This window comes from Felis catus, chromosome C2, assembly GCF_018350175.1.
Source record: "Felis catus isolate Fca126 chromosome C2, F.catus_Fca126_mat1.0, whole genome shotgun sequence".
Taxonomy (NCBI): domain Eukaryota; kingdom Metazoa; phylum Chordata; class Mammalia; order Carnivora; family Felidae; genus Felis; species Felis catus.
The window spans coordinates 71,001,600-71,021,582 of record NC_058376.1 but is presented as its reverse complement, the minus strand read 5'-3'; the positions used below and the strand labels follow the sequence as shown (position 1 = coordinate 71,021,582).

General features: G+C 41.9%; 2 protein-coding genes across 8 annotated transcripts in view; both read left to right on the top strand.

Annotated features, from left to right (window-relative positions):
* Window positions 1-19,983, top strand: part of LMLN (leishmanolysin like peptidase) — a 149,279-nt gene that overhangs the window by 127,358 nt on the left and 1,938 nt on the right. For 2 of the 7 annotated variants that reach the window (XR_006585134.1, XR_006585133.1), the window contains 2 exons: window positions 14,523-14,667; window positions 18,414-19,545. The gene's annotated coding sequence lies outside the window, so the exon portion shown is untranslated. Of the gene's footprint in view, window positions 1-14,522; window positions 14,668-18,413; window positions 19,549-19,983 lie in introns of those variants that run through there. The other 5 variants (XR_006585130.1, XR_006585132.1, XR_006585129.1 and 2 more) reach the window with 5 other exon arrangements.
* LOC109503486 (40S ribosomal protein S29-like) lies at window positions 6,271-8,648 on the top strand. Its single transcript, XM_019839920.3, has one exon. It carries the CDS (start codon window positions 8,295-8,297, stop codon window positions 8,487-8,489), a length of 195 nt encoding a protein of 64 aa, XP_019695479.1. The 5' UTR covers window positions 6,271-8,294; the 3' UTR covers window positions 8,490-8,648.

The following is a 19,983-nucleotide window of genomic DNA, read 5'->3' as shown; positions in this document are numbered from 1 at the left end:
AGCCATTCTGACAGGTGTGAGGTGGTGTCTCATTGTGGTTTTGATATATATTTCCCTGATGATGAGTGATGTTGAGCGTTTTTTCATGTGTCAGCCATCTGGATGTCTTCTTTGGAGAAGTGTCTATTCATGTCTTTTGCCCATTTCTTCACTGGATTGTTTGTTTTTTGGGTGCTGGTTTGATAAGTTCCTTATAGATTTTGGATACTAACCCTTTATTTGATCTGTCATTTGCAATATCTTCTCCCATTCCGTTGCTTGTCTTTTAGTTTTGCTGATTGTTTCCTTCGCTGTGCAGAAGCTTTTTATTTTGATGAGGTCCCAGTAGTTCATTTTTGCTTTTGTTTCCCTTGCTTCCAGAGACATTTCGAGTAAGAAGTTGCTGCAGCCAAGATCAAAGAGGTTTCTGCCTGCTTTCTTCTTGAGGATTTTGATGGCTTCCTATCTTACATGTAGGTCTTTCATCCATTTTGAGTTTCTTTTTGTGTATGGTGTAACAAAGTGGTCCAGGTTCATTTTTCTGCATGTTGCTGTCCAGTTTTCCCAATAAGTGTTTGCTGAAGAGACTGTCTTTATTCCATTGGATATTCTTTCCTGCTTTGTCAAAGATTAGTTGGCCATACGTTTGTGGGTCCATTTCTGGGTTCTCTATTCTGTTCTACTCATCTGAGTGTCTGGTTTTTTTGCCAGTACCATACTGTCTTATTGATTACAGCTTTGTAATATAACTTGAAGTCCAGGATTGTGATGCCTCCTGCTTTGGTTTTCTTTTTCAGGATTGCTTTGACTATTTGGCATCTTTTATGGTTCCATACACATTTTAGGATTGTTTGTTCTAGCTCTGTGAAAAATGCTGATGTTATTTTCACAGGGATTGCACTGAATATGTAGATTGCTTTTGGTAGTATCAACATTATAACAATATTTGTTCTTCCAATCCAGGAGCATGGAATATTTTTCCTTTTTTTGTGTGTCTTCTTCAATTTCTTTCATAAGCTTTCTATAGTTTTCAATAGATTTTTCACCTCTTTGGTTAGGTTTATTCCTAAGTATTTTATAGTTTCTGGTGCAATTGTAAATGGGATCAATTCCTTGATTTCTCTTTCTGTTGCTTCATTATTGGTGTATAGGAATGAAACTGATTTCATTGATTTTATATCCTGTGAATTTGCTGATTTCTGGATCAGTTCTATCAGTTTTTTTTGTGGAATCTTTTGGGTTTTCCATAGAGAGTATCATGTCATCTGCAAAGCAGGAAAGTTTGACTTTCTCCTGGCCAGTTTTGATATCTTTTACTCCTTTGTATTGTCTGATTGCTGAGGCTGACTTCCAATACTATGTTGAATAACAGTGACGAGAGTGGACACCCCTGTCGTGTTCCTGACTTTGGGGGAAAGTTCTCAGTTTTTCCCCATTGAGGATGATATTAGCGGTGGGTCTTTCATATATGGCTTTTATGATCTTGAGGTATGATCCTTCTATCCCCACTCTCTTGAGGGTTTTTATCAAGAAATGATGCAGTCTTTTGTTAAATGCTTTCTCTGCATCTATTGAGAGGATCATGTGGTTCTTGTCCTATTTTAGATTTAAGGAAGAAGATGGTAACTGTGTGCCTTTTTCTGGGGATGTACACTAGATGGGGTTTCATTCCAAAGAAACAACCCTCTTAAGGGCAAGGTCTCTAGAGTGTACTCTGCCTGGGCCACACCTAAGTAGGTGAGAAGAGTTTGCAAATGCAAGTCACATGCTCTTTTTACCTAGACTCTCATATGACAAACACCCAGGCTTGCAACACTCTCTAAGTCAGGAGTGAAAAATGAAACAGAATCAATGGTCCCAGACTGATTATGTTTCAAAGATAGGATGTTATTTCTAAACTCTCACCCATTGTTCCTTTTTACTCCTCACCCTTAAGATGATAGCCATTTGCCTTTGTAACTGGCAATAAAGAAAGAGTGAGTAAGCATAGCAGAGAGAAAGGGGGTAGGTTGGGTAAACTGGCTGTTGTTTCACTGGAATGACTCAAGTAAAATATAATCAACATATATTAGTATCTTTCTTACACTAAATTTGCTGTTGAATTAAGAATGGAAGCCATAGAAGGTCTTAACAACTGGGCATATGAGCCTCCCCAAGTCTTATTTAGGACTAGAAATTTGCCTTTTAAGGCAAACCAAAGGAAGCTGCCCACCCTGAGAGCATAGAGGACCCATCCTTGGGGGCAAGTCTCTGGACAGTTCGATTCAGTGTAGTTCAACACGTATTTCCCAAATGCTTTGGGCCAGGTGGTATGCTAAGAGCTGGAGAGACAGATATCATTAAGACATGCTACCTGTCCTAAAGGAGCTCCTAGGCTGGGACCCCCTTCCTAACTAATGTCCAGGTCTATCAGTGGATGTGCCAAGTGGGGATGACATATCCCTTTCTGTGCCCATAGGAGATGCTGCCTAAGGGCCCACACTCTCTCCCATTCAGCCCAATGCTGCCTCAGAATTGTTTCAACACAGCATATCTGGCTGATCACCTGGCCAAGAACTTATCCCCACAATTGGTAGTGTACGGGCTTCAGAAAGAGGCAGCTCTAAATTCTAACTCCAGCGTCAGTTTGTACTATGTTGTCTTGGAAAAATCCCTTCCCACCTTTTGAGCTTCAGTTTCCTCATCTGTAGCACAACACTACAAAGTTGGTACTATTACTGTCCCATTTTAAAGATGAGAAAAACTGAGGCACAGAGAGGGTAAGCAGCTTTCCCAAGATCACAAAATAGAAAGAGGGAGAGCCAGAATTCAAAGCCAAAAGTCTATTTTTAGAGCCCATTCTGGTAACTGCTAAGGTTTGGCTGGTCTTAGGCTGGTCAGATGCTCTCTAGGGGTTAACAAGCACAAAACTGCCAGACTCAGATGACGTATTTAACAGAGGTTTCATTCATTAAGAGACATATTCTACTGGCTGAAACTTTAGCTCTGGCTAGAGACAGTTTATTTGGTCTTAAAATAAGAAAAGCTGTGGTGAAAAGACCTGCAGGAGTCACACATATCAAAGCTCATGTCGTATCCAAACTGTTTGGTCAAGAGTCTGACTCTTGAAAGCGACTCATCTGATCATGAAATATGAGAGTCAGAGATCACTTGACTAAGCAGTCCAAACCCCTCTGACTAAAATATGCACCACAGGAACATTGCTCAAGTCAACCTCCGTTGCCAAGATGGTTACGCAGTGATTGAGGCACAGGTTAAAAGTTCAGAAGAAGGTAAATCTTAAGCCTGAGATGTTTTAAGTGGGCTAATGTTTGTAGAACTCTTAGGATAATGCCTGGCACCTAGGAAACACAGTTTAAGTGGTTTGAAAATAAATAAAATATAGCCAGGTGGGTTTAGGAGGAGACCCAGAGAGAAGCAGCCATGCCAAGGAGCAAGTTGAACTTCTTTTCACATCCTTCCCCACACTGGCCTTAGAGAAGTCACTTCATTTCTTTTTTCCTTTTTTTCTTTTTTTCTGTTAAGTTAATTTTTTTATTTTGAGAGAGAGAGAGAGAAAGAGATTGGGGAGGGGAAGACAAGGGGAGAAAGAGAATCTCAAGCAGGCTCCATGCTCTCAGCACAGAGCCCAGATCTCACAAACTGTGAGATCATGACCTGAGCCAAAATCAAGAGTCTGATGCTTAACCAACTGAGTCACCCAGGTGCCCCCCCCCGTCTTTAAGTTTATTTATTTATTTTTGAGAGAGAGGTGGGGAGGAGGAGGAGGAGGGGAGAGAGAGAGAGAGAGAGAGAGAGAGAGAGAGAGAGAGAGAGAGAGAGAAGGGAGAGATAATCCCAAGCAGGTTCCACACTGTCAGCACAGGCCCGGCCCAACATGGGGCTTGAAGTCACAAACCATGAGATCATGACCGGAGCAGAAACCAAGAGTTGGATGCTCAACCGACTGAGCCACCCCAAGTCACTTCATTTCTGAACCTCATTTTTCTTGCCTGTTGAATAAAAATTACTACAATAAAGTAACTCGAGAGGGTTGTTTTAAGAATCAGACAGTGAGATATTAGGGGTGAAAATATGTCATTTATAAACTATAAAGCACTATACAAACATCATTACTATTCCTATTTAGTCCTTATTCAGAATTCCTGTGAGTGAAAGAACTAGAGAGATGTCCTCTGGCAGAGAATAAGATTTCTGGTGCTGGTGCCCAGGATTGTCTGCTCTCCTCCCCAGCACCCTCCCTGGCCCAGCCCCACCCCTAGCTGTGGGTTCAGCCAAGTAGGGAGTAGAGGAGGGCTGCGTCCCGGAATTGGAACACAGGGTGCCCTCTCTTCTCTCTTGCACAATCAAGGCTGTACAGAGTTCTTGGGACTACGGGAGAAGTGCATTTGGTGTGCCAGGTCGGCCACATTCAGGATTAGATAGACTTTTAGGGACTGCCCTGAGAACCTGATAACCCAAGATAACCTCAATTTTTTGGGCACCGGAATTGTGAGTTTTACACAACTGACTTTATAAATACACTTTGGAATATATAGCCTATTCTAAAAGTGAGGCCTACTTGTTCAGAACCAAATTGAACTGCTTGAACTGTGGTGTGTACTTCTGAAAAGAATGTAAAGACACATCATAACTGGGGCACCCTGGGTGGCTCAGTTGGTTAAGTGTCCAACTCTCGGTTTCAGCTCAGGTGATGATCTTATGGTTTGTGGGTTCGAGCCCCATGTCAGGCTCTGCGCTGACGGCACAGAGCCTGCATGGGATTCTCTCTCTCTCTGTTTCTCTGCCCCGCCCCCAGGTGCACACACATGCACACACTGTCTCTCAGAATAAATAAACTTAAAAAGAAATAAAGACATGGCATTTTTATAAACTGTGAGATATTACCCCATTGGGAAGTCCCTTTTCTTTTTCTTTTTTATCATTTTCTTTTACTGTTTGGGAGAGAGCCATAGTTACCTATTGATTTGTCTCTAGGATTCAATCCTGGGAGAACACCAAAGTGACTCATCAAGAATATGTGAAAGATAAGATTTCATGGATGCTGTGTGTAGGAATTAGTTGCCACAAGGGGTAAAATGCAATATAAAGGCACCAAGGAAAGTGTCTTTTAGTTGGTAGTAAGGTAATAAGGAGTGGGGCACCTGGCTGGCTTAGTCAGTAGAGCATGCAACTGTTGATCTCAGGGTTGCAAGTTCAAGTCCCATATTGGGTAAAGAGATTACTTAGGAATAAAAATCTTTACAAAAATATAAAAGGCAGGGTGACTTGGTGGCTCAGTTCAGTGTATGACTTTTGATTTTGGCTCAGGTCATGATCCCAGTTGTGGGATCAAGCCTTGTTTCGGACTCCATGCTGAGTGTGGAGCCTGCTTAAGATTCTCTCTCTCTCCCTGACTCGTGCTTTCTCTCTCTAAAATAAAAACAAAACAAAAACAAAAACAGTGCTGAAGCAATTGGACATTGAAATTTTTTAAAAATTTCAACATAACTCAAACATTATCTAAAAATTAACTCAAAATGGATTATGGACATAAATGTAAAAAAAAAAAAAAGGTAATAAAGGAGAAAGTTTTCATATGTCCCATGAGTTTGAGAGGGAAGCAGAAACCTACAAGCTGATGGAGACCTTTTGCAAATACAACTTTTTATTATTTATTTATTTTTAATTTTTAATGTTTATTTGTTTTTGAGAGACAGGGAGAGCACAAGTGAGAGAGGGACAGAGAGAGGGAGACACAGAATCTGAAGCAGGCTTCAGGCTCTGAGCTGTCAGCACAGAGCCTGATGCAGGGCTCAAACTCTCAAACCACGAGATCATGACCTGAGCTGAAGTCAGAAGCTTAGCCAACCGAGCCACCCAGGCGTCCCTATATATTATTTTCTATATATCAAAGAAACCTACCTGCCCTGTGAAGCTTAGTTTCCAGTGGGGCTGTAGGGGACCAATTGTAAGTGCACTATGGGTGCCATACTAGAAGCATGGAGGGCATTGACAGATCAGTGCTTTCGTCAACATCAGCTATTCTTTTTATTTATTTTTTAAATTTTATTCTTAACGTTTATTTATTATTGAGAGACAGAGAGAGACAGAGTATGAGCATGGGAGGGACAGAGAGAGGGGGAGACACAGAATCCGAAGCAGGCTCCACGCTCTGAGCTGTCAGCACAGAGCCCAATGTGGGGCTCAAACTCACAAACTGCGAGATCATGATGTAAGTCAAAGTTGGATGCTCAACTGACTGAGTCAACCAGGCACCCCTCAGCTATTCTTTTTAAATTAATTAATTGATTGATTGTTTTTCATAATTAATTAATTTAAATTTATATCCAAGTTAGCAATACTTGGATATAGTGCAATACTGATTTCAGAAGTAGATTCCAGTGATTCATCCAAACATGATGATGTTTGGAATATTTTCATATTTCAAAATTGTCTTGGCAGCAGTTTTATACAATAGAGATCCCCATACATGTGCCAGCCTGGGGCAAAAACCAAGTAAGAGTCGGGTGATTGAGTTTGGGCTCACATCCTGAGATGATTCTGATCTCCCAAAGACAGAGGATATTCTAGCTGAGGTACCCAAATGTGTTCCAAATGTCACAGAAGATCTAGCAGAACTGAAGACTAAAGATGGGCTTCATTATTGTGAGCAGGGCCATCCTAAGGAGGGTTTGAGGCTGAGCCTAGACATGAGATCTCTCTTCCCCCAGCCCAACATTTTTATATATGTGAATATGGTTTATTTTTATTCTTATGTTTTAAAGTTCAAAGTTTTACTCTGAATTTGGACAAATGAGTGAATATGGTTTAAAAGATCAAGTACAGCTTAAAGTAAACACCAGGAACTAATAGATATAAGTATTAGAAGAATTGTACACTTGTTCGTTTGTTCATTCATTCATTCATTCATTCAATATTTAGCATCCAATAGAGCCTGGGCTTCAGTGGGGAATATGAGATGAATACACCTCTCAGCTCTCAAGAACATGCATTCTATTTGGGTAAACAATGTGTGAACATAGCTTTGTGCAGAATGTCCTGAGAGCCTATAGAGGCTGTTGGAACAAGCAGGCTTACATTTTTTGAGCAGAGAGAGGGATGGCAAAGCTCAAATTTGATTGTGAGAAGAAGGAGGTACTGAAAGCAGAGAGCAGAGTCAGTGCAAAGCCATGAAGCTGTGAAAGAAACTGACAGGCTCAGAGTATTGACATAAGTCACGTGTGGTTAGAAAACAGAATACAGGCATGGGAGCTAAGGCTGCAGAGGAGAGCAGGGACAGATCATAAGGACTGTTACACATGCCAAGGAGCTTGACACTTAATGAATAGATAATGAGAAACAAACCACAAGAAAGCTTTAATTCCCAAAGTGCCACAATCATATTTGCATTTTTAATAGATCACTGAGAAAGCAGTGAGAACAATTATAAAAGGCAAGAGCAAAGGAAAGGGACTACTTGGAAGCCCATAGCGATAACTTGACACAATATGAAAGCATTTTCATTATCAAAAATTTAAATAATACAGAAGCTATTCCAGAAACCAACACATTATCCTACTAATGGATACTTTAGTGGTTTCTATTTTTTTTTTTTATTATTAACTATGAATATGCTTGTACAGGGGTTCAGTAAATTGCTTATGAAAAAGATTACTTCTAAAAATGGTCTTTTAAAAACCTAGATGCCAGGGGTGCCTGGCTGGCTCAGTCAGAAGAGCATGCAACTCTGGATATTGGGGTCATGAGTTCAAGCCCCTTGTTGGGTATAGAGATTTTTTTTAAATAAATAAAATTAAAACAACAACAACAACAAAACTAGTTATGCCCATCTTGTTGGCACAGCTAAATAGATTTTTGGAGCATTAAGGGATGGATAAGATAGTAAGATAACTCTAATATTACTTTACATCCAATTAATATCAGCCAAAACATGACTGAGCCCAGGACTACAGAGAAAAATACTAGTCCGTCAGAATCCAATCTGAGGTAAAGTAGGACTCTTCACAGCTCTTGTTCTGGACTGAACGTTTTTGTCCCTCTAAAATTCATATGTTGAAAGCCTGACTCCCAATGTGACGGTATCAGGAGGTAGGGTCTTTGGGAGGTGATTAGGTCATGAGGGTACAGCTCTCATGAATGGGATTCATGTTCTTATAAAAGAGACTCCAGAGATCTCTCTTGGCCCTTCTGCCAAGTGAGGACACGGTGAGAAGATGGTTGCGTTTATGAACCAGGAAGCAGGTTCTCACTGGACACTGAATCTGCTAGTGCCTTGATCTTGGACTTCTAGGGTCCAGAACTGTGAGAAATATATGTTGTTTAAGCCACCCATTCTGCCATTTCCTCATTGCATCTGGGAGAGCAAGATGGATCACCAGCAGCTCTACTGGAGCCATCCGAGGAAATTTGGCCAGGATTCTCATTCTTGCCTCGTCCACTCAAACCGGCACGGTCTGATCTGGAAATACAGCCTCAACAGGTGCTGCCAGTGTTTCCATCAGTACTAAAAGGATATAGGCTTCATTAAGTTGGATTAAATGACCTTCCTTGAATGGATCATCCAAGATACATACTTTAATTACAGATACCCAAGATAACCTACCTTAATGCCAACTCATTGTACATAAAATAAAAATACTTCAATTATGACTATTTTGAAGTGAAAATAAAAAGCCACCCAGTCTATTATTTTATTAGAGCAGCCCAAATGGGTTAAGGTAGTTCTCATGGATACACTTGGGAAGGCGAGGCACATGTGATGGAAATGTGATATATTTTTCCTATGAAGGCTTTCACCTAAAGAGGAATCTGGTGACCAAGGGGAGAAATCGGGCTAAGTGGAAACACCTCTCAGAGCAATGCAGCACATGAAGCTGATGGTCCAGGCAGCATCCAGGAGGCCATGTCCCACCAAATGACCACCATTGTGGTGGTTGGTTGGCTATAAGTGTTGGTCCTGGAAGGTCATTGACTTAAAACAAGGCCCTCCACTTTCCTCTCTCTGTGGCAGCTCTCTTACTGTGGTCATTTAATCATCAAAAAACCTGAAACCCTTACAAGGTCTGAGGTCAGATTTGTTTGGGGTCACGTCTCCCTTAGGTTTTGTACCAACCCCATCTCTCATAGATTGGTGTTAATTCTCTGCCTAAAGCCCTAGAGGGATGAAGGATCCCCAGTATCTCCCTTATAGATTCATCTTAGGGTCCCCCATACTTTCATAGTCAGGGATATACCCCAATATCTCCCATCTAAAGCTGAGCTTGATTTTCTTGGTTCAACTCTTTTTTTAAAAAATTTTTAAAATATTTATTTGAGAGAGAGAAGAGAGAGCACATGCACAAATGAGGAAGGGGCAGAGAGAGAGAGAGAGAATGAGAATCCTAAGCGGTCTCTGCAATGTCAGCGTAGAGTCTGACATGGGCCTCAAACCCACAAACCACGAGGTCATGTCCTGAGCTGAAATCAAGAGTCAGATGCCCAATCAACTGAGCCACCTAGGTGCCCCTCTTGGTTCAACTCTTAAAGACAAGGATAAGGACAGGAGTCAGCCATGATATTAGAGTTATGACATCATGGACTATGGGACTCAAGACCAGTATAGAAACTTTTGAATGTTGGACTAGACTAGAACTGTCTGTAGAGCTTCATATGTAGCAGGTTAGTATGTGCAGATTTAGTAATGGCTAGTTCTCCTGACTAGTCACATAATTAAAAACGTCTCTTACCTGAGAAAAAAGATTCCTAAGAAGTATCATAAAACCATAGTGGGAGATCCATGTTTGTTTCAAACAACTACCAGCCATTACTTAAAGAAGATATCATTTCCTCCAATTTGCAGAAGAGAAAAGATCATGGGAAAGAATAGCATGCTCAAAGCAGATTCAGCCAAAGAGATTTTAATCTACCTGCAACAGGTCACTCTAATGCCCTCCCTTCTCATATCTCTTCTCTCGACTGACGGAGAAGAGCCTAGTCCTCTTGACTGCGTTCCAGTTGTCTGTTTCTCTTACCTCCAAATTGGCACGGAAATTTGGGACAGCAGAGACCACACTGTTTCAGCTCAGCAGCTGATTTGTTGGATGAGTCTTTAAAATTTTAGGCTGGTAAGGGGCACCTGGGTGGCTCAGTCGGTTAAGCATCTGACTTTGCCTAAGAACATGATCTTGTGGTTTGTGGATTCAAGCCCCACGTTGGCCTCTGGGCTGACAGCTCAGAGCCTGGAGCCTGCTTTGGATTCTGTCTCTCTCTGTCTCTCTCTGTCTCTCTCTGTCTCTGTCTCTCTCCCCCTCTCAAAAATTAATAAACATAAAAAACTTTTTAAAAAATTAAGACTCATAGGGAAAAGCTGTAGACACAGGATTTCAGCCACATCTTTTATAACATCCTTTTGAAAGAAGTGTAGAAATACAAACAGGGTGAAAATGAAGATAATCCACTATACCCGAATTCGGACTGATGGGATCCATGTGAATCCAGAAGGAAAACTCTACTTAGGCTCCATCCTGGTTCAAAATTTTGCCCATGACTTGACTAAGTACAACAGTGACAACCTGATGAATCTGAAGCCAACATGAAACCAGAGAAGACAGTGAATAGAGGAGATACCGGAATCAGAATCCAAAGAGTGCTCAACAGGCTGGAACAACAGAGAGAATCTGGCAAGATGAAAGTGAACAGGAAAAAAAAAGTCAAGTACACAGGCATTAGAGGAGAAGATGGGCTTTTCGTAGCACCCACGTAAAGGACTTAAGACGAGGTTAATGTACAAGAACAGAGAGATGTGCTACGATGATTAAAGGCTATAATTATAGAAGCATAATGTCAACAGTAAGGGAGGTGATTGACCTGATCTACTTTATACTGTCATGGCCACATCTACAAATTTACTTCTCAGGTTTTTGGCACACCCTGTAGGAAATATTTGTAAGAAAACAAACACTAGGGTATGTACAGGACAGTAAAAGCACTTGAAATCACATCTTAAAAGGATTGGTCAAAGGAATTCAGAATTTTACCTAGAATCAAAAATTTTTATCTTAAAGAAAAAATACTGATGGTGACATGATTTCTGTCTTGAAATATCTGAAGCTCTGACATACAAATGTGAAATGAAGTTGGGCCATTTGACAGGAACATTTTGGAAGGAAGGCATCCCTTAAAGAATGATAGAATAGATGATGCCCAAGGGCCTTCCAGTTCAGAGAGGCTGCAGCCTTGTCCCTCTGGCATGTCACAGGACTCCTATGTGTCTTATATCCTCATGTATAAAATGATCTCCAAGCAGAGCTTTGATGTCCAAACTCTTTTCTTGCTCTGATTAGACTGTGTTTTTGTATCTCTTTTTCTTTGAAATTTCCCACAAGGCTGGGTACAGATGGGAGTTAATACATTCTTGTTCATGGCTACCTAGTTCCATTAAATGACAGCATGTGCTGCTCCAGGAAAGGCTATGTGAGGAGAGAGAACCTGCTGTTATGGTCGAATTGTATCCCTCCAAAATTCATAGATTGAAGTCCTAACCCACCCCCCACCCAGTACCTCAGAATGGGACTGTATTTGGAGATAGGGTCTTAAAAGACGTAAGTTAGAATAGGTCATATGAGTGGACCTAATCCAATATGAACGGTGTCCTTATAAGAAGGGAAAATTAGGACACAGGCCTGTGAAGACACAGAGAGAGGATGGCCATCCTTAGTCCAAGGGGAAAGGCCTCAGAAGAAATCAATCCTGCCAACACTTTGATCCCCAACTTCCAGCCTCCAGAATTGTGAGAAAATCAATTTCTGTTGTTCAAGCCACCTAGTCCATGGTACTTTGTTACAGCAGCCCTTCTTACCCTGTATGCCTGCTATTTTCACATCTCCTTTGTTCTCACATACTGCAGGGAGAATAGGAATGGAAGGTTTTGTTTATGAAAACCTCTTTCCAAAAGTGCCAAGCTGTAAGGACACTGCTAGGATTTATACTTAGATCTCATCCATCCTTTGCAGAAACGTGAAGCTTTTTCTTTGGTTGCAGAGGTTTGCAACTAGAACAGACTCTATACCACAGATCCCAAACTGGTGATCCAAATGGGTTGAATCTGGTCACAGACATGCTCTGTGTTGGTCCCCACATATTAAACATCTTTTTTGAAATAGTGTCAAATGCTTAAAATTTGAGGGACTTTCACATTAAAGCCCATATTTCTGGGTTCTCTTGGAAAATCAGAAGAGTCAGCTTCACTGGGCCTCCCTGGCAACAGTCTGTGGGAGTGAAGTAGTCCTCTCTTTAGATGGGGCGTGTATTCTCCACTTCCTATAGTCCCCACCCAGACTACTGAATTCATTCACCTGACCCCGTTCAGCATTTCTGTCTGTGAGTCTTGTCAACTAAAAAGGGCAAAAATCTGTTACTCTTCACCTTGCAGAGTCACCACAGAATTTCCCCTCGATAGCAATAGATATGTTAAGTGTGATACTTCCTTTGCCTTTTGTTCAACTAGCAAAGCTTGTATCACATTCGTCTCTTTGGATCCTGATTAAAAGTGGAGCATGAAATTGAGAGCATGCTGCTGTAGGAAAAGGTTGTAGAAGCATGGAAAGCTCAGGCTTAGGAAAGACTGAAAACAGGAAATGAGAGGACTAGCTGTCCTTGGCCTCTGGCAGCCTGACCAGATGCTCCAAGTAATTAGCACCCCGGACTGCCAACAGTATTGCATTCACAAAGGATAACTTAAATTGCCAAGAACAGCAAGGCAATTGTTCTGGCTTCAAGGTCTCTGGGATGGAAAGCATGTAGAATCACACCTGCATTGTGGAGGACACGGTCTCTCTTGTGCTTCTTTGAGATGAATTGATGCCATTGAGCAAAAGTCTGCATGAAATGTCTTATTTACCTGTTCTCTTCCTAGGACATAAGAGAAATTGGTTTAAGATCTGATTACATTGTAAAAACATTTTGAATGGTTCTGAAGAGCTAAAACAGGTTTTGTTACAAGTGAAAGAGCTACGAACAACTATAATAGCCATAAAAAAGAAGAGCTTATGACAAAGCCAACATTTCCTCAAAAAATGGAAGGAAGGAGCAGAATGTCCCTTTATGCCATGTCCACTGTATTGAGCAACTTTTCACAAGGCTGCATGGTTGTGCCATAGCACTGTAAGGATGGTAGCCATGATAGGAGGAAGAAAGGAAGAGCTCAGAGAGAGTTCACCATTCCTCTTTCTGATAAAAGAAAGGGGGGGGGAGTGTCAGGAAATGGAGAACTACAAATAGGTCCCACAAAGATACATCACTTACTTCTCTTACAGTGATAAAGGGAAGATTTTCTTGCCGGAAGTTTCTGTCTTTATCTTATGGCTTGCAAGACCAGGCAGTTGAGCCAGATGTCAACTTTCCACTTGAAATCCAGCAATGTGAGGGGGAAAAAAGGCTTCCTAAGAACCTAATTCAGAGCAAAGCTGTACTTAGGTCTGGTAGAAGTAATGTCATTTAACATTAAACAACCTAAATCTCATCATGTAATTAATTCCTTTGCTTAAAATCACTCAGTGGCTCCCCATGTGCTTAGGAAAAAGTCCAGATTTCTACGTCTGGCCCCTGATCCTTGACTACTTCCCTAGACTCATCTTCTTATTATACACCTTTCGAGCTCTGACCACCCTGGCTTTCTTTAAGTTCCTCTTATATCTTTTCTGTCTCTTTTTTTGGCATGTTCTTCCCTCTACCAAGAACACTCACTGCCTTCAGCTCAGCGTAAATATCACTTTTTCTCAAGCGGGCCTCTCTTACTGCTACATTAGGTAAACGGCTGCCCACCCACTTGTTTCTTCATGGGTTCTATATTACATGCAACTTGACACTTCTTACACTTATTTTAAATTTCTTGTTACTATCCAGCTTCTTGGTTCTATGTGTGACTTTGAGAGGAGAGGGACTGTATCTTGGCTATGGTTGTATATTTTGCAATTAACAGCACGTGGCATAGAATCATGTGTAATAAGTATTTGTTCAATGACTACAGTAAAGGTTTTCACAGAAGTAAGAACACTCATAGGCTTTGAACATCTGAGACCATCTCAATCTCCTTTCCTCTGGGCAGACCTCATTTCAGCTCAGGAAGATGGGGATCTTTCTTCATCTTAAACCCCTCTAGGAAAGGAGAAACCGTAACTTTCTTGATAGTTAATCTTTGGGTTTTATATAGATAACCTTTGGATAAATCCGACTTAATTCCATTCTATTGCATAATTATACTTCTTTCTTATTTACCACGCACGTTACCAAACCTCTAGTTCTTTGCCAATAAACTTATCATAGAAAGTTACTTTTTACATTGTTAATCACTTGACCTGGCCTCTTTGTTCTCTGCCCTAGCCATCTTCCAACTTCCACCTGGATTACAAGCATCTTGTTTTCACATAGACACTCTACTAGTTTGGTATTTAGAAAAATAAATTACCCTCCATGGAGCACTGGTAGCCAATGTGAGGGAAGAGGAGAGGGTTTGATCATCTGATCCTGTGTTAGTGACAGTATCACAAATGCCATTATCACAGGTAGCACTTGAGCTGCGGAGGCTGAGGACAAAAGAGTGGCAAGAGAGAGCAACCAGCCCAGAAAATAACATCCAGCTGGGGACCCATTGAATGCGGAGTCCTGGCCTAAATGCTGTGGGGAGATGCCAAGCCAAGGAAGGCAAAGGTATTTTGCCCTCTGAAAGGACGCTGTCATTCCTTCATGCCACAGGCATTTATGGAGGTCTGCTCGGTGCCAGGCTAGGTGTTAGGTGACTGCCTGTCATCTAGTTATCAGTCCTCAAGGTGCTCATAGTCCAGGGTGGGGTGGGAGGAGATCATGACCCCAGACAAAGTCTGACTCTTAACTGACTGAGCCACCCAGGCACCCCTTAAATTTTTTTTAATGTTTATTTATTTTTGAAAGAGAGAGACAGAGAGAGAGAGAGAGAGAGAGAGAGAGAGAGAGAGAGAGAGAAACCAAGCTCAAGCAGGGTAGGAGCAAAGAGAAGGAGACACAGAATCCAAAGCAGGCTCCTGGCTCTGAGCTGTCAGCACAGAGAATGATGCGGGGCTTGAACCCCCAAGCCATGAGATCATGACCTGAGCTGAAGTCAGACGCTTAACTGACTGAGCCACCCAGATGCCCCAGGAGTTCTTATGTAAGAGAAACAATTCCTGTTCCTGTGCTATCAACAATTCACATGAAAGATGTTATGTAGGGGCGCCTGGGTGGCTCAGTTGTTTGGGCGTGTGACTCTTGATCTTGACTCTAGTCATGGTCTTGTGGTTCGTGAGATCGAGCCCACATCGAGGAGCCTCCTTGGGATTCTTTCTCTCTCTTTCTCTCTGCCTCTCTCTCTCTCTCTCTCTCAATGAATAAATAAACATTTAAAAAAGAAAAATCTTTCATAAATGCAAACATAGCCCCACACTTAGAGGCACTAAGCATAGAACCCATAGGAGCAGATATTCGGCATCCTGGACAAAAAGAAAACTATAAAGAGGGCCTGAGGCAAAACCAATAGGCAACCCACCATGAAAGTAGACTGCTCCCAATTCCCTATTGCTGTGGGTCTGTCCTCAATGGCTGGTACTCCTGGCTCCCCTGGCTTCCGGTTACAAATTTTCTCCTACTTCACCATCCTAAGTCTCCTCTCACAGGTGGAAAAGAGATTGAACTAAGTCTTTTTGGACTTGGGTAGGGCGGTGTGGTGTCCTAGGATCCCCTTCCCCCAGGCAGCAAGGCATTTCCCCCTGGGGCTAGTGCTGGGTTATCTAATGAGCAAACTGGATGGCTGTTTAGCACAACAGTAAAACACTGCCACTACCAAATATTTTGAGTTTGATATAGGACATTTCAAAACCGTCTTTCGTGGGGAAAATTCAAACTTTCTGGGGATCCTTTTCATTTGTTTCACAGGGTGGTATTTTTAAATTTGGAATTATATATGAGAAACATCAACATATTTTTAATGCTTAGGACCTTAAAGGTGCAACTCCTCCCCAGAGGGAGTTTATGGGCACATCTGAGGCCTCTGTCCTAAATCACCACCCAGGGGAATTATTCTCATGGGAAGAGTCCCATGCCATGCAGAAGCAGGGACACTGGGGAGAGATAGGACACTAAAACATGCACAAAAAGGTGAATTTAATATGGATGGATTTCTTCATAAGATTCTACTTGCTTTCTAGTGATATCCTGATCTATAAACTTTGTGGACACTATTCCTGGGAGATGTTTTATGTAAAAGGTGTTCTGTGGTCAAATAATGTTGGGAAATATTGCACCTTCAATCTCCATCATGAAGATTCATGATGTACATTAGCATATTAAATCTTCCAAGAAGTTGTTCAATAAAGGAACTAGTGTAACTTAAAAAAAAATCAGTGTTTTTCAAACATATCTAATCATAGCAAGAAACATTTTAAATCAAGTAACATTGATTAATATCCTGCAATATTGTGTGGAGCACAAATTAAAAAGTGCTACCCTTATATTTGCTTTTTTATGGTGGTGGTGGGATGGTGTTTTCCTTTTTTACTTATTTTTTTAAGTTTATTTATTTATTTTGAGAGAGACAGAGACTGTGTGAGTGGGGGAGGGACAGAGAGAAAGGGAGAGAGAGAGAATCCCAAGCAGGCTCTGCGCTGTTGGGTGGGGCTTGAACTTCTGAAACTGTGAGATCATGACCTGGGTTGAAACCAAGAGTTGGTGCTTAACTTATTGAGCCACCCAGGCACCCGGGTGGGATGGTGTTTTCAAGAGACATTGGTGTATGTCCTGTCAAGTAAATCACTGTTTTCCGGGGCGCTTGTGTGACACAGTCAGTTAAGCATCCGACTCTTGATCTCAGCTCAGGTCATGATCTCACAGTTTGTGGGTTTGAGCCCCACATCTGGCTCTGTGCTGATGGTGTGGAGCCTGCCTGGGATTCTGTCTCTCCTTCTGTCTGCCCTTCCCCTGCTTGTGTGTGCTTTCTTGCTCTCTCTCTCTCTCTCTCTCTCAAAATAAATTTTTAAAAAAGTACTGTTTTCCTGTCAACTGATTCATTTGATGGGAAAAATAAATTTGCAGGCTGACCCACATGAGTGCTCCCCAGATTTCATACCGAGGTGATTGCATGCTAGAGCATCCGTTGGCTTTTCTTTCCTTTCCTGTGGCATATTCACCACTTGGTGAAGGGAAGGGAAGGGGAAGGGGAAGGGGAAGGGAAGGGAAGGGAAGGGAAGGGAAGGGAAGGGAAGGGAAGGGAAGGGAAGGGAAGGGAAGGACTCCAGTGGTCAGTGCATTGTTATGGGCTCCTGTCAGCAAAAGACCACCTGCACCAGCTAAAGGAGTCTAAAAATGGGCAAGGTGAGCTTGTCACATTGAAGGAACATGTGTTCTCATTTTATAATACAGTTTTAAGAGCTCATTGTATTGTTTACTGGGTATTTAAGTGAAATACTTAGAGGTTCAATAGAGATTTAGGGGAGAGATGCAGAGAATGGAAGAAAAAAATGTCATTTTATAAAAAATGTGAGCACGGCAGCTACCCCATTCTCTTCTCACCCTCCTTCCCTCTTCCTCTCAAACAAAAGCACTGAGTATGTCTATTTCTTTTACTCCCACTACAAGCTTTGAACTGGGCAGGGGAATGTGTCAGGTGAAATGCTTGCTCTCTGGGAGCCCTTAGCAGAATCACCACCACTGGAGTGGGAAATTGCTAAAGGATTTCTGCCTGAGCTGTAATAGGCAGGGGGTGGAGTTCCTGCTTAACAGAAATTTTCACCCCAGTAGCAGTAACATCTATTGTGCATGTGAATATTTTGTCCTCCCAGAATTTTGCTTCCTTTTCCTTCTTTCCTTTCCCCCACCTTTTTGTTTTGTTTTGGATTTTGTTTTGTGTTTTTAATTTTTTTTTTAACGTTTATTTATTTTTGAGACAGAGAGAGACAGAGCACGAACGGGGGAGGGGCAGAGAGAGAGGGAGACACAGAATCGGAAGCAGGCTCCAGGCTCTGAGCCATCAGCCCAGAGCCCTATGTGGGGCTGGAACCCACAGTCCGTGGGATCGTGACCTGAGCTGAAGTCGGACGCTTAACCAACTGAGCCACCAGGCGCCCCGATGTTTTGTTTTTAATTGTGGGTCCACAGCCTTATTTTTACAGTGCCTCTCCTGGGGTCGGCACTGCTGCCCACTCCCCTGCTCCCTGCTCCCCGGTCCCCAGTTTGTTTGTGTCCTGTCTTCCTGTTCATTCTGCTCTCATGGCAGCAGGCTCACAGAGAAAGCAGTTCTTGCTTCAGGGAAATAAGGCACCACTCCCTCTCCTGCAGGTCAGGGGGAGAATGAGAAAATGATCATAGCTAGTTCACTGCTGACTAGATGCCGGCACTGTGCTAAACACTTTCTAAATATTTTCTTATTTCATTCTTTTTCTATTTTACAGATGAGAAAACCAAGGCTCACCAAGGTGAGTAACTTGCCCATAGTCAAGCACACTAAGGGGCAGAGCCAAGGTTTGAAGGCTGATGCCAAAGTTCATGTTCTTAGCCACTGTAGTAAATTCACTCACTCATTCAACACATGTATTGGGGAGTGTTCAAGTAGTGGAGGATACAACAGTGGGAACAAAGAATTAGGTCTTTCCTTATGCCACTTCCTCTCCAGTGAGGAGACACAAAACGTACAGCAAAGCTTGTAATGTCGGGTGCTATGAGGAAAACTAAAGCAGGGTAACAGGATCAAGAATAGTGGGGAGAAGCGACTCCTCTGTACAGAGTGAATGGTCAGGAGAAGCCACTGGAACAGGGATCGCCCTATGCTCCTGCATTTTCTCACTGACACCCACATGCCGGTGATTCTAGCTAATGTTCTTAGGACTCTATATTTACATACCCTGACAGATCTCTCGTGAACAGAGAGATTTGGAAAACACCATTTCATTTGGGACACAAAGCTGACATTCTTTCACAGAAATATGTTGGAATATGTCTTCAGAAATATGCTGGTTAGTGTTTGTTCAGAGTTGTCCAGGAGAAAGGTGCTCTCACCAAACACAAACATTCATTTTACTTGGCAGGTAAACTTTATTTTTCTAATAATAATGGGTGACAGTTGCCAAGCACTTACCATGTCATGTGTCAGACATGTGCACATATTTTACATGTGTCACGTCATTTAATGCTGACAATCACTCCAAAGGGAGATCGTCTTAGCTTTGGCCACCATAACAGAATACCACAGACCAGGCTGACTTAAACAACAGAAATTAATTTTCTCACAGTTCTAGAGGGTAGAAGTCTAAGATCAAGGTGCTGACATGATTGATTTCTCTTGAGAATTGTCTTCCCGGCTTGTGGATGGCCTTCTTCTCCTGTGTCCTTACACAGCAGAAAGAAAGATAGGGTAAGGGAGAGGAAGAATGTGAGCTTTATGATTTCTCTTTTTATAAGGGCACTAATGTTATTATAGAGCCTATCTAAATCTAATTCTCTCCCAAAGGCCCCATCTCCCGAATACTATCACATTGGGGATTAGGAATTAAATACACAAACTTTTGGGGAACACATCTTAATCTATAGCAGAGATGTCATTCTTTTTTGAAAAAAATTTTAAGTTTATTTATTTTGAGAGAGAAAGAAAGTGAGAAGGGGAGGGGCAGAGAGAGAGAGAGAGAGAGAGAGAGAGAGAGAGAATTCCAAGCAGGCTCTGTGCTGCAAGCAGGGAGTCTGACACAGGGCTGGAACCCACGAACCGTGAGATCATGACCTGAGCCGAAACAAGAGTCAGATGCTTAACTGACTGAGCCACGAGGTGCACTCTAGCAGAGTCGTTATTACTATCATTTTACAAGTAAGAAAACAGGTACAAAGAGCTCAGGTAATTTGCCCAAGGTCACATGCAGTGGAATTAGTATCCAATGATTGTCATTCTGACACATATCCAAAAATATTTTTGTGAGGAAGAAGAAAATGGCACAATATTACCAGCCCTGAACCAAAATCATGAATTCTGAA

Bases quoted from the DNA above. Each gene is read 5' to 3' on its own strand.
- LOC109503486 (XM_019839920.3), top strand. From the start codon at position 8,295: ATGTTGTTTAAGCCACCCATTCTGCCATTTCCTCATTGCATCTGGGAG.